The sequence below is a fragment of the Lonchura striata genome, chromosome 33, assembly GCF_050655825.1.
Source record: "Lonchura striata isolate lonStrDom1 chromosome 33, ASM5065582v1, whole genome shotgun sequence".
Lineage (NCBI taxonomy): Eukaryota > Metazoa > Chordata > Aves > Passeriformes > Estrildidae > Lonchura > Lonchura striata.
This window is the reverse complement of record NC_140735.1, coordinates 6,605,721-6,620,287: the sequence shown is the minus strand read 5'-3', so window position 1 is coordinate 6,620,287 and position 14,567 is coordinate 6,605,721. Positions and strand designations below refer to the sequence as shown.

The 14,567-nt window shown below is 54.0% G+C and overlaps 1 protein-coding gene across 1 annotated transcript in view; it reads right to left on the bottom strand.

The window, feature by feature from the left end:
- KMT2B (lysine methyltransferase 2B) overlaps positions 1-14,567 on the bottom strand; it is a 74,781-nt gene that overhangs the window by 24,899 nt on the left and 35,315 nt on the right. The window contains exons 16-24 of the mRNA XM_085564554.1: positions 13,268-13,357; positions 11,607-11,951; positions 10,890-10,960; positions 10,031-10,116; positions 8,503-8,597; positions 5,887-6,024; positions 2,618-2,776; positions 1,304-1,424; positions 289-367 (exon numbers count right to left, since the gene is read on the bottom strand). Of these exons, the coding sequence (XP_085420680.1) occupies positions 289-367; positions 1,304-1,424; positions 2,618-2,776; positions 5,887-6,024; positions 8,503-8,597; positions 10,031-10,116; positions 10,890-10,960; positions 11,607-11,951; positions 13,268-13,357 (1,184 nt within the window). The remainder of the gene's footprint in view (positions 1-288; positions 368-1,303; positions 1,425-2,617; positions 2,777-5,886; positions 6,025-8,502; positions 8,598-10,030; positions 10,117-10,889; positions 10,961-11,606; positions 11,952-13,267; positions 13,358-14,567) is intronic.

Below are 14,567 nucleotides of genomic sequence, written 5' to 3'. Positions count from 1 at the left end.
ATCCCACTGGGAACAGCCGCCCCTCCCAGTCCAGACCAGTATAAACCAGTTTAACCAGTATAAACCAGTTTAACCAGTCCCACTCACTGGTATCCCACTGGGAACAGCCGCCCCTCCCAGTCCAGACCAGTATAAACCAGTTTAACCAGTATAAACCAGTTTAACCAGTATAAACCAGTTTAACCAGTCCCACTCACTGGTATCCCACTGGGAACAGCCGCCTCTCCCAGTACAGACCAGTATAAACCAGTTTAACCAGTATAAACCAGTTTAACCAGTCCCACTCACTGGTATCCCACTGGGAACAGCCGCCCCTCCCGCTCCGACAGCTCCGACAGCGCCCCCAGGCGGTCGATGCGGATGGAGCCTGGGGGACAAAAACGGCCAAAATTCACCCAAAATCCACCCAAAAATCACCTGAAATTCACCCAAAATTCATCCCAAAAAATCGGCCAAAATTCACCCAAAATCCACCCAAAATCCACCCCAAAAATCACCCGAAATTCACCCAAAATCCACCCCAAAAATCACCCAAAATTCACCCAAAAATGGCTAAAATCCACCCAAAATCCACCCCAAAAATCACCTGAAATTCACCCAAAATTCACCCCAAAAATCGGCCAAAATTCACCCAAAATCCACCCGGAAAATGGCTAAAATTCAACCAAAATTCACCCAAAATTGGCCAAAATTCACCCAAAATTCACCCCCAAAATGGCCAAAATTCACCCAAAATCCACCCCAAAAATCACCCGAAATTCACCCCAAAAACGGCCGAAATTCACCCAAAAATCACCCAAAATTCACCCCAAAATCCACCCAAAATTCACCCAAAAACGGCCAAAATTCATCCAAAATTCACCCGAAATTCACCCGAAATTCAACCAAAATTCACCCAAAATTCACCCGAAATTCAACCAAAATTCACCCGAAATTCACACGAAATTCACCCCAAATCCACCCAAAAAATCCCCTCCCCAAAATTCCCCAAAACCTCCCCAAGAGCCCCGCAAAAATCCCCCAAAAACCTCCCCAAAAACCCCTGAAAAATCCTAAAATTTCACCTGAAATCCACCCAAAACCACCCCCAAATCCCCCCAAAATTCCCACCAAAACCCCCAAAAATCCCAAAATTCCCCCCAAGAAATCCCTGAAAAATCCCTCAAAAAAAACCCAAAGTCCCCCCAAAACCTCCCCAAAAAAATCCCAAAAAAACCCAACCCCCCCCCCCCAAAAACCCCCCAAAATCCCAAAAATCCCCCAAAATCCCCAAATCTCCCCAAAATGCCCCAAAATCTCTCACCGATCATGACGTTGACGGCCTCGGGCTCGAGGCCCCCCAAAAATTTCCTCTTGAGGCTGATCCCCCCAAAATCCACCAGGACGCGGCGCAGCACCGCGAAGGCGCCGTCGCGCACCAGCTCCTGGGGACCCCAAAATCCATTTGGGAACCCCAAAATCCATTTGGGAACCCCAAAATCCGACTCGGCGCCCCCGAAAACCCCAAAATCCACCCCAAAACCACCAAAATCCACCCCAGGAACCCCAAAATCCAACCCAGGAAACACAGAAACCCCAAAATCCAACCCAGGAACTCCAAAAACCCCAAAATCCACCCCAAAAACACCAAAATCCACCCCAGGAACCCCAAAATCCATTTGGGAACCCCAAAATCCGACTCGGCGCCCCCAAAAACCCCAAAATCCAACCCAGGAAACACAGAATCCCCAAAATCCATCCAGAAACCCCAAAATCCACCCGAAAAACCTCAAAATCCAACTGGGGAACCCCAAAATCCACCCCAGGAACCCCAAAATCCAACCAAGGAAACACAAAATCCCCAAAATCCATCCAGGAACCCCAAACTCAACAAGGGACCCCCAAAATCCATTTGGGAACCCCAAAATCCGACTCGGTGCCCCCGAAAACCCCAAAATCCACCCCAAAATCCATCCAAGAACCCCAAAATCCACCCCGGGAACCCCAAAATCCAACCAAGGAACCTCAAAAAACCCAAAATCCACCCCAAAAACCCAACCAAGGAACCCCAAAATCCGCCAGGACCCCCCAAAATCCCCCATGGAACCCCATAAAACCCCCAAAATCCCCCAAATCGCCCCCAAATCCCGCCCAGGACCCCCCAAAATCTCCCTAAACCCCTTCTGGGTGCCCCCAGCCTCACTTTTACTTCTACATAACCCCCCATGAACCCCCCAAAACTCTCATGGAACCGCCCAAAACCCACTCAGGACCCCCCAAATCCCCCCAGGACCCCCCAAATCCCCCTCAGGACCTCCTAAATCACCCCAAAATCTCCCTAAACCCCTTCTGGGTGTCTCTGTCCTCACTTTTAACTTCACATAACCCCACATGAACCCCATGAAACCCCCCCAGGACCCCCCAAATCCCCCTCAGGACCCCCCAAATCCCCGTCAGGACCTCCTAAATCACCCCAAAATCCCCCTAAACCCCTTCTGGGTGTCTCTGTCCTCACTTTTAACTCCATATAACCCCACATGAACCCCATGAAACCCCCTCGGGACCCCCCAAATCCCCCCCAGGACCCCCCAAATCCCCTCGGGACCCCCCAAATCCCCCCCGGGACCCCCCGACTCACGTCCCCGGCCAGCAGGCGGCCGTGCCGCTGGCAGAAGACGCGCTTGTCCCGCAGGAAGGCGGCCTGGCAGCGCCGGGCGCACATGAAGTGGAAGTTGGCGGCGCAGGCGGCCAAGCAGCAGCCGACGGTGGCGCCGGGGCGGCCGCAGTGCTCGCAGCGCTGGGGAGGGCACGAGGGGTGAGGGACCCCCGAGAAACGGCCAAAAACTGCCCGGAGAGCACCCAAAAAATGGCCAAAAAACTGCCCGGAGAGCACCCAAAATACCCTGAGGGGACCCCCGAGAAACGGCCAAAAAACTGCCCGGGGAACCCCCAAAACACCCTGAGGGGACCCCCAAAAAACGGCCAAAAAACTGCCCGGAGAGCACCCAAAACACCCTGAGGGGATCCCCAAAAAATGGCCAAAAAACTGCCCGGAGAGCACCCAAAACACCCTGAGGGGATCCCCAAAAAATGGCCAAAAAACTGCCCGGAGAACCCCCAAAACACCCTGAGGGGACCCCCAAAAAATGGCCAAAAAACTGCCCGGAGACACCCCAAAACACCCTGAGGGGAACCCCAAAAAACGGCCAAAAAACTGCCCGGAGAACCCCCAAAACACCCTGAGGGGAACCCCAAAAAACGGCCAAAAAACTGCCTGGAGAGCACCCAAAAACTCCCACAGAAACCCCCAAAAAATGGCCAAAAAACTGCCCGGAGACCCCCAAAACACCCTGAGGGGACCCCCAAAAAACGGCCAAAAAACTGCCCGGAGACCCCCCAAAAATGGCCAAAAACCTTCCAGGTGAGGCCCCAAAAATTCTCTCAGGAACCCCCAAAAAATGCCCAAAAACCTTCTCAGAAACCCCCCAAAAATTGGCCAAAAACCTTCCCAGAGATCCCCAAAAACCCCCAAAAAATCCCCCCAAAAAATGGCCAAAAAACTTCTCAGAGATCCCCCAAAAAATGGCCAAAAACCCACCCAAAATCACCCCCAAAATCACCCCAAAAAACCCCAAATCCCACCCTAAAAAACCCAAAATCCCCAAAAATCCCCCCAAATCCCCGAAAAGCCCCAAATCCCACCCCAAAAAACTGCCGTGGATGTTCCGGATGGTTCTGAACCCCCAAAAACCCCAAATCCACCCCCAAAAACACCAAAAACCACCAAAAACCCCCAAAAAATCCTAAAAAATCCCAAATTTTCCCAAAATCCCCGGAATTCTCCCCAAAATCCTCACCATCTGCCATCCTCGGGCCACGGCGGCGTGGACGTTCCAGAGGGTTCTGAACCCCCAAAAACCACAAATTCACCCCCAAAACCACCAAAATTCCACAAAAAGTCCCCAAAAAAACCCTAAAAAAACCCTAAAAATCCCAAATTTTCCCCAAAATTGCCCAAAATCCCGGGAATTCTCCCCAAAATCCTCACCATCTGCCGTCCCCATGCCATGGCGGCGTGGACGTTCCGGAGGGTTCTGAGCCCCCAAAAACCCCAAATCCCACCAAAAACCACCCCAAAAAACCCCAAAAAATCCTAAAAAATCCCAAAATTGCCCAAAATCCCCGGAATTCTCCCCAAAATCCTCACCATCTGCCGTCCCCGTGCCACGGCAGCGTGGACATTCTGGAGGGTTCTGAGCCCCCAAAAACCCCAAATCCACCCCCAAAATTCCACCAAAAATCCCAAAAAATCCCAAATTTTCCCCAAAATTGCCCAAAATCCCGGGAATTCTCCCCAAAATCCTCACCATCTGTCGGCCGCGGGCCACGGCAGCGTGGACGTTCCGGAGGGTTCCGAACCCCCAAAAACCCCAAATTCACCCCCAAAAACCTCCAAAATTCCACCAAAAATCCCAAAAAAACCCCAAAAATCCCAAATTTTCCCCAAAATTGCCCAAAATCCCGGGAATTCTCCCCAAAATCCTCACCATCTGCCGTCCCCGGGCCACGGCCGCGTGGACGTTCCGGAGGGTTCCGAACCCCCAAAAACCCCAAATCCACCCCCAAAAACACCAAAAACCACCAAAAACCCCCAAAAAATCCTAAAAAATCCCAAATTTTCCCAAAATCCCCGGAATTCTCCCCAAAATCCGCACCATCTGCCGTCCCTGTGCCACGGTGACGTGGACGTTCCGGAGGGTTCTGAACCCCCAAAAACCCCAAATCTGTCCCCAAAACCTCCAAAATTCCACCAAAAATCCAAAAAAATCCCAAATTTTCCCCAAATTTTCCCAAAATCCCCGGAATTCTCCCCAAAATCCTCACCATCTGCCGTCCCCATGCCACGGCCGCATGGACGTTCCGGAGGGTTCTGAGCCCCCAAAAACCCTCAAAAAACCCCCAAAAAATCCTAAAAATCCCCCAAATTGCCCAAAATCCCCGGAATTCTCCCCAAAATCCTCACCATCTGCCGTCCTCGGGCCACGGCGGCGTGGACGTTCCGGAGGGTTCCGAACCCCCAAAAACCCCAAATTCACCCCCAAAAACCTCCAAAATTCCACCAAAAATCCAAAAAAATCCCAAATTTTCCCCAAAATTGCCCAAAATCCCCGGAATTCTCCCCAAAATCCTCACCATCTGCCGTCCCCGCGCCACGGCTGCGTGGACGTTCCGGAGGGTTCTGAGCCCCCAAAAACCCCAAATTCACCCCCAAAATTCCACCAAAAATCCCAAAAAAACCCCTAAAAATCCCAAATTTTCCCCAAATTTTCCCAAAATCCCCGGAATTCTCCCCAAAATCCTCACCATCTGCCGTCCCCGGGCCACGGCCGCGTGGACGTTCCAGAGGGTTCTGAGCCCCCAAAAACTCCAAATTCACCCCCAAAAACACCAAAAACCACCAAAACCCCCCAAAAAAATCACCAAAAAATCCCAAATTTTCTCCAATTTTCCCAAAATCCCCGGAATTCTCCCCAAAATCCGCACCATCTGCCATCCCCATGCCATGGCGGCGTGGACGTTCCGGAGGGTTCCGAGCCCCCAAAAACCCCAAATTCACCCCCAAAACCACCAAAAACCACCAAAAACCCCAAAAAAATCAACAAAAAATCTCAAAATTGCCCAAAATCCCCGGAATTCTCCCCAAAATCCTCACCATCTGCCGTCCGCGGGCCACGGCGGCGTGGACGTTCCGGAGGGTTCTGAACCCCCAAAAACCCCAAATCCCACCAAAAAACACCCCAAAAACACCCCCCAAAATCACCAAAAAATCCCCAAAAAAACCCCTAAAAATCCCAAATTTTCCCCAAAATTGCCCAAAATCCTGGGAATTCTCCCCAAAATCCTCACCATCTGCCGGCCCCGTGCCACGGCCGCGTGGACGTTCCGGAGGGTTCCGTCGGCCTCCTCGAAGACCTCGGCCGACCACAGGGCGCAGTTGACGTGGGACCACTCGTTCTGGCCCAGGTAGAGCAGCCGGCCCTCGTCCTGCGGGACCCCTCCCCAAATTTAGGGACCCCTCCCCAAATTTAGGGACCCCTCCCCAAATTTGGGATCCCCCCAAAAAAAATTCCCAAAAAAAATTCCAAAAAAAACCGGCCAAAAATGGCCAAAAACGGCCTCAAAAATTCCAAATTTTAGCGTTAAAATGGGGCTGGAATGAGCAAAATGAGGATTTTTGGCCCCAAAGAAACACCCGAAAACGGTCCCTTGTCATTTGGGACCCCTCCCCAAATTTAGGGACCCCTCCCCAAATTTGGGACCAACCCCCAAAAAAATTCCCCAAAAAAATCCGGCCAAAAATGGCCAAAAAAGCCAAATTTTAGCGTTAAAATGGGGCTGGAATGAGCAAAATGGGGAGTTTTGGCCCCAAAAAAACACCCAAAAATGGTACCTTGTCATTTGGGACCCCTCCCCAAATTTGGGACCCCCCCCAAAAAAATTTCCCCAAAAAAAACCCCAAAAAAATTTGGCCGAAAATGGCCAAAAATACTCAAAAAACCCCAAAAAATCCCCCCAAAAATGGCCAAAAACGCCCTCAAAAATTCCAAATTTTAGCGTTAAAATGGGGCTGGAATGAGCAAAATGGGGAGTTTTGGCCCCAAAAAAACACCTGAAAACGGTCCCTTGTCATTTGGGACCCCCCCCAAATTTAGGGACCCCTCCCCAAATTTGGGACCTCCCCCAAAAAAATTCCCAAAAAAAATTCCAAAAAAAACCGGCCGAAAATGGCCAAAAACGGGCCCAAAAATTGCAAATTTTAGCGTTAAAATGGGGCTGGAATGAGCAAAATGGGGAGTTTTGGCCCCAAAAAAACACCTGAAAACGGGCCCTTGTCATTTGGGACCCCTCCCCAAATTTAGGGACCCCTCCCCAAATTTAGGGACCCCTCCCCAAATTTGGGATCCCCCCAAAAAAATTCCCAAAAAAACTCCAAAAAAATCCGGCCAAAAATGGCCAAAAAAGCCAAATTTTAGCGTTAAAATGGGGCTGGAATGAGCAAAATTGGGAGTTTTGGCCCCAAAAAAACACCCAAAAATGGTCCCTTGTCTTTTGGGACCCCTCCCCAAATTTAGGGACCCGTCCCCAAATTTGGGACCAACCCCCAAAAAAATTCCCAAAAAAAACCCCAAAAAAATCCGGCTGAAAATGGCCAAAAACGGGCCCAAAAAATGAGCAAGATTGGGAGTTTTGGCCCCAAAAAAACACCCAAAAATAGTCCCTTGTCATTTGGGACCCCTCCCCAAATTTGGGACCCCCCCCCAAAAAAAATTCCCCAAAAAAAACCCAAAAAAAATTCGGCTGAAAATGGCCAAAAATACTCAAAAAACCCCAAAAATTCCCCCCAAAAATGGCCAAAAACGGCCTCAAAAATTCCAAATTTTAGCGTTAAAATGGGGCTGGAATGAGCAAAATGGGGATTTTTGGCCCCAAAAAAACACCCGAAAACGGTCCCTTGTCATTTGGGACCCGTCCCCAAATTTAGGGACCCCTCCCCAAATTTGGGACCAAACCCAAAAAAATCCCAAAAAATCCGGCCAAAAATGGCCAAAAAAGCCAAATTTTAGCGTTAAAATGGGGCTGGAATGAGCAAAATGAGGATTTTTGGCCCCAAAGAAACACCCGAAAATGGTCCCTTGTCATTTGGGACCCCTCCCCAAATTAGGGACCCCTCCCCAAATTTGGGATCCCCCCAAAAAAAATTCCCAAAAAAAATTCCAAAAAAATCTGGCCGAAAATGGCCAAAAACGGGCCCAAAAAATGAGCAAAATTGGGAGTTTTGGCCCCAAAAAAACACCCAAAAATGGTCCCTTGTCATTTGGGACCCCTCCCCAAATTAGGGAGCCCTCCCCAAAATTTGGGAGCCCTCCCCAAATTTGGGGACCCCTCCTCCTAAAAATAAACAGCCCCCCAAAAAATAAAACCCAAATAAAATCCGGCCGAAAATGGCCAAAAATACCCAAAAAACCCCAAAAAATTCCCCCAGAAGTGCAAAAAAAATCCCCCCAAAATAACACAAAAAAACCCCAAAAAAACCCCCCCAACAATACACAAAAAAACCCAAAAAAATCCCCCCAAAAATACAGAAAACCCCCCAAAAATCCCCAAAAAAACCCCAAAATTCCCCCTTCACCTGCGCCCCTCCCCCCTCCCCTAAGCCCCTCCCCCTTTACCAGAGCCCCTCCCCCTTTACCTGTCTGACCCCTCAGCCCCTCCCCCACCCTTCCAGCCCCTCCCCCTTTACCTGTCAAACCCCTCCCCCTCCCCAGCCCATCCCCTCCCCTGAGCCCCTCCCCCATCCCCTGAGCCCCTCCCCCTTTACCTGCCTGCCCCCCCAGCCCCTCCCCCACGCCCCCAGCCCCTCCCCCTTTACCTGCCTGACCCCCCAGCCCCTCCCCCTCCCCTGAGCCCCTCCCCCTTTACCTGTCAGACCCCTCCCCCTCCCCAGCCCCTCCCCCGCCTCACCTGCGCAGGTGCGTCCCCCCGCCGCAGGCACAGCGCGCACTGCCGCTCGTCCGCCCCGCCCCCGCCCGGCAGCGCCGGCTCCGCCCCCTCCTCACCTGGGCGGGGCCGGAGGGGCGGGGTCAGCGCGGGACACGCCCACAGGGCGCCCGGGGGGCGTGGCTTGGTGAGGAGGGGGCGTGGCTTGGTGAGGAGGGGGCGTGGCTTGGCTCAAAGAGGGCGTGGCTTGGTGACGAGTGGGCGTGGCTTGGTCAGGAGGGGCGTGGCTTGGCGCGAGGAGGCGTGGCTTGGTGAGGAGGGGTGTGGCTTGGCTCAAAGGGGGCGTGGCTTGGTGAGGAGGAAGCGTGGCTTGGCGCGGGGGGCGTGGCTTGGCGAGGAGGGGCGTGGCTTAGCGTAGAGGGGCGTGGCTTGGTGAGGAGGGGGCGTGGCTTGGCGAGAGGGGGCGTGGCTTGTTGATGAGGGGGCGTGGCTTAGGCAAGGAGGGGGCGTGGCTTGTCACGAGGGGGCGTGGCTTGGTGATGAGGGAGCGTGGCTTGGTGAGGAGGGGCGTGGCTTGGTGAGGAGGGGCGTGGCTTGGTGAGGAGGGGCGTGGCTTGGTGAGGAGGGGCGTGGCTTGGTGAGGAGGGGGCGTGGCTTGGTGAGGAGGGGCGTGGCTTGGTGAGGAGGGGGCGTGGCTTGGTGCGAGGGGCGTGGCTTGGTGATGAGGGGGCGTGGCTTGGTGAGGAGGGGGCGTGGCTTGGTGAGGAGGGGCGTGGCTTGGTGCGAGGGGCGTGGCTTGGTGATGAGGGGGCGTGGCTTGGTGATGAGGGGGCGTGGCTTGGTGAGGAGGGGCGTGGCTTAGGCAAGGAGGGGGCGTGGCTTGGCGCGAGGGGGCGTGGCTTGGTGATGAGGGAGCGTGGCTTGGTGAGGAGGGGCGTGGCTTGGCGAGGAGGGGCGTGGCTTGGCGAGGAGGGGGCGTGGCTTGGTGAGGAGGGGCGTGGCTTGGTGCGAGGGGCGTGGCTTGGCGAGGAGGGGCGTGGCTTGGCGAGGAGGGGGCGTGGCTGGGGCGAGGGGGCGTGGCTTGGCGAGGAGGGGGCGTGGCTTGGTGCGAGGGGCGTGGCTTGGTGATGAGGGGGCGTGGCTTGGTGAGGAGGGCGTGTCTTGGCGAGGAGGGGCGTGGCTTGGTGAGAAGGGGGCGTGGCTTGGTGCGAGGGGGCGTGGCTTAGCGCATGTGAGCTCAGGGTGGGCGTGGCTTAACCCAGAATGGGCATGGCTTAACTCAGTGGGCGTGGCCTGGCCCGAGTGGGCGTGGCTTGGCGGGGGCGTGGCTTTGGCTCGGAGTGGGCGTGGCTTCATCAAGTTAGCTCAGGGTGGGTGTGGCTTGTCGTAAAGGGGGCGTGGCTTGGCTCGGAGTGGGCGTGGCTTTAGCACAGGTGAGCTCAAAGGGGGCGTGGCTTGGCACAGCTGGACTCGGGGTGGGCGTGGCTTAGGCCGGAGGGGGCGTGGTCTGACCCGGGTGGGCGTGGCCTGACCAGAGTGGGCGTGGCCTCACCTGCTGGGGGCGGGGCCGGCTCCTGGCGCCACCTGGCGTAGGTGTGGTCACTGGAGGGCGGCTCCACGGGCAGGGGCGGGGCCGGGCTGGGAGGGCGTGGGCAGCACCCAAAATCACCCCAAATTCACCCCAAATTCACCCGAAATCCACCCAAAATCCACCCCAAAATCACCCCAAATTCACCCAAAATTCACCCCAAAAGTCACCCAACATTCACCCAAAATTCTCCCAAAATCTACACAAAATCCACCTCAAATCCACCCGAAATTCACCCAACATCCACCCAAAATTCACCCCAAATCCACCCAAAATTCACCCAAAATTCACCCGAACTCCACCTCAAATTCACCCCAAAATCACCCCAAATTCACCCAAAATGCACCCGAAATTCACCCCAAATTCACCCAAAATCCACCCGAAATCCACCTCAAATCCACCCCAAATTCACCCAAAATTCACGCCAAAATCCTCCCAAAACCCACCCAAAAGTCTCTGAAAATCCACCCCAAAATCCACCCCAAAATACACCCAAAATCCACCCAAAATTAATCCAAAATCCATCCGAAATTCACCCAACATCCACCGAAAATTCACCCCAAATCCACCCAAAATTCATCCAAAATTCATGCCAAAATCCTCCCAAAATCCACCCAAAATTCTCCCAAAATACACCCAAAATCCACCCAAAATCCACCTGAAATTCACCCAAATCCACCCCAAAATCCACCAAAAATCCAGCCCAAAAGTCATCCAAAATCCACCCCAAAATCCACCCAAAATAAACCCAAAATTCACCAAAATCCACCCAAAATCCGCCCGGGACCCCCCAAAATTCCCCCCGCCCCTCCCCCACACTCACTCGGGGGTCTCGGGGGGGCTCCAAATTTTGGGGTCTCGGGCGTCGAACCAGGGGAAGGCTCCGCCCATCAGCTGGGGGGAGGGGCGGGGTGAGGGCGGGGCTGCCCCTCCCCCACCCCAAAATCCCCTCCCCCCCCCAAAATCCCCTCCCCCACCCCAAAATCCCCTCCCCCCACCCCCAAAATCCCCTCCCCACCCCCAAATCCCCTCCCCCACCCCAAATTCCCCTCCCCCACCCCAAATTCCCCTCCCCACCCCCAAATCCCCTCCCCCACCCCAAATTCCCCTCCCCCACCCCAAAATCCCCTCCCCCACCCAAAATTCCCCTCCCCAATTTTGGGCCCCTCCCCATTCCCAATTTTTGCCCCTCCCCCAATTTCAACCCCTCCCCCTCCCCAATTTTTCCCCCTCCCCCATTTTTGCCCCACCCCCTTCCCAAATTTTTTTCCCCTCCCCCTCCCCAAATTTTAAAATTCCCCCATTTTCCCCCCCTTCCAAATTTTCAGACCCCTCCCCCATTTCTGCCCCTCCCTTTTTTCCCCCTCCCCATTTTTCCCCCTCCCCCACCCCATTTTTGAGACCCCCTCCCCCCATTTTCGTCCCTCCCCCATTTTTACCCCTTTCCATTTTTGCCCCTCCCCCATTTTTGCCCCTCCCCCATTTTCGCCCCTCCCCCATTTTTGCCCCTCCCCCTTTCCCATTTTTCCCCCTCCCCCACCTTCAGGAACAGCTCCCGCGCGCTGGGGGCGGGGCCAGAGCTGGGGGCGTGGCCGGGCTCGGGGGCGTGGTCTGATTCGGGGGCGTGGCCTGAGCCGTGGGCGTGGCCAAGATCGAGGGCGGGGTCAGGCTGGTGGGCGTGGCCTGACTCGGGGGCGTGGCCAGGCCCGGGGGCGTGGTCAGGCTGGTGGGCGTGGTCAGGCTGGTGGGCGTGGCCAGGCTGGTGGGCGTGGCCTGACTCGGGGGCGTGGCCTGACTCGGGGGCGGGGCCTGACTCGGGGGCGGGGCCTGGGCCGCCCCTCCCCCCCCGCAGCAGAACGGCGGCGACGTCGCGCGAGAATTCCTGCTGGGAGACCCCAGACCCAAAATGGGACCCCGAAATGGGACCCCAAATTGGGACCCCAGACCCAAAATGAGACCCCAGACCCAAATTGGGACCCTGAAATTCGGGACCCCAGACCCAAATTGGGACCCTAAAATGGGACCCCAGACCCAAATTGGGACCCCAGACCCAAACTTGGGACCCCAGACCCAAAATGAGACCCCAGACCCAAATTGAGACCCCAAATTCGGAACCCCAAATTCAGGACCCCGGACCCAAATCGGGACCACAAAATTTGGGACCCCGGCCCCCTTTTCCGGGATTTTCCCCCCAAAATTCTCGGATTTTCCCCCGATTTTTTGGGGGGTTTTGACCCCCCGAAATTCCCAAATTTCCCTTGCTTTTTTGGGATTTTCCCCCGATTTTTCGGGATTTCTCCCCCGATTTTCCAGGATTTTTCACCCCCAAAATTCCTGGATTTTTTCCCCAATTTTTCAGGATTTTTTTTCCCCCCAAAATTCCTGGATTTTCCCCTGATTTTTGGGGATTTTTTTTTCCCCATTTTTTTCCCATTTTCCCCAGAATTTTTCTGGTTTTCCCCCCATTTTTTGGTGTTTTTTCCCCTGTTTTTTCAGGTTTTTTCCCCCTCAAAATTCCCGGATTTTCCCTCGATTTTTCAGGATTTCCCCCCTAAGTTTTCGGGATTTTCCCCCGTTTTTTTTTTTTTTTTCCCCCTAATTTTTTGTGATTTTTCTCTCTGGATTTTTCTGGACTTCCCCCCCGAAACTCCCAGATTTCCTGGATTACTCCCCCCAAAATTCCAAAATTTCCCAGATTTTCAGAATTTCCCCCCTGAAATTCCCGAATTTCCCGGATTTTTGGGATTCCCCCCAAAATTCCCAAATCTCCCCAATTTTCAGGCTTTCTTCCCCCTTTTTCCCAAATTTCCTGGATTTTCAGGATTCCCCCCCCAAAATTCCCAAATTTCCCTGATTTTCGGGATTTCCCCCCCCAAAATTCCTAAATTTCCCTGATTTTCGGGATGTCCTCCCCAAAATTCCCAAATTTCCCATTTTTTGGGGATTTCCCCCACCAAAATTCCCAAATTACCCATTTTTTCGGGATTTCCTCCCCACCAAAATTCCCAAATTTCCCATTTTTCCAGGATTTCCCCCCCCATAATTCCCAAATTTCCCGTTTTTCCGGGATTTCCCCCCCCCATAATTCCCAAATTTCCCGTTTTTCCGGGATTTCCCCCCCCCATAATTCCCAAATTTCCCGTTTTTCCGTGATTTCCCCCCCCGACATTCCCGGATTTCCCGTTTTTCGGGAATTCTCACCAGGGATCTGTAGGCTCCTCCCTCCGCCAGCCGAGCGACGGCGCCGAGGTCGCAGGGCCCGGGGTGGGCGCGGGGACCCCCGGGGGGGCACTGGGGACCCCAAAACCGGGCAGGGCTCAGCGGGGACCCCGAAATTTGGGGACCCCAAAAATTGGGGACCCCGAAAATTCAGGGACCCAAAAATTGAGAGACCCAAAAATTTGGGGATCCCAAAAAATTGGGAGACCCCAAAAATTGGGGACCCAAAAATTGGGAGACCCCAAAAATTGGGGACCCAAAAATTGGGAGACCCCAAAAATTGGGGACCCAAAAATTGGGGACCCAAAAATTGGGGACGCAAAAATTGGGAGATCCCAAAAATTGGGAGACCCCAAAAATGGGGGACCCCGAATTTGGGGACCCCAAAAATTGGGAGATCCCAAAAATTGGGGACCCCCGGGGGGGCACTGGGACCCCAAAACTGGGCAGGGCTCAGCGTGGACCCCGAATTTGGGGAGACCCCAAAAATTTGGGGACCCAAAAATTGGGGACCCCGAAAATTCAGGGACCCAAAAATTGAGAGACCCAAAAATTTGGGGATCCCAAAATTTGGGAGATCCCAAAAATTGGGGACCCCCGGGGGGGCACTGGGGACCCCAAAACAGGGCAGGGCTCAGCGGGGACCCCGAAATTTGGGGACCCCAAAAATTGGGGACCCCGAAAATTCAGGGACCCAAAAATTGAGAGACCCAAAAATTTGGGGATCCCAAAAAATTGGGAGACCCCAAAAATTGGGGACCCAAAAATTGGGAGACCCAAAAATTGGGAGACCCCAAAATTGGGGACCCAAAAATTGGGAGACCCCAAAAATTGGGGACCCAAAAATTGGGAGACCCCAAAAATTGGGAGATCCCAAAAATTGGGAGACCCCAAAAATTGGGGACCCCCGGGGGGCACTGGGGACCCCAAAACCGGGCAGGGCTCAGCGGGGACCCCGAATTTGGGGAGACCCCAAAAATTTGGGGACCCAAAAATTGGGGACCCCGAAAATTCAGGGACCCAAAAATTGGGAGACCCAAAAATTCAGGGACCCAAAAATTGGGAGATCCCAAAAATTGGGGACCCCCGGGGGGGCACTGGGGACCCCAAAACAGGGCAGGGCTCAGCGGGGACCCCAAAATTTGGGGACCCCAAAAATTGGGAGACCCCAAAAATTGGGAGATCCCAAAAATTGGGAGATCCCAAAAATTGGGGACCCAAAAATTGGGGACCCAAAAATTGGGAGACCCCAAAAATTGGGGACCCAAAAATTGGGGACCCC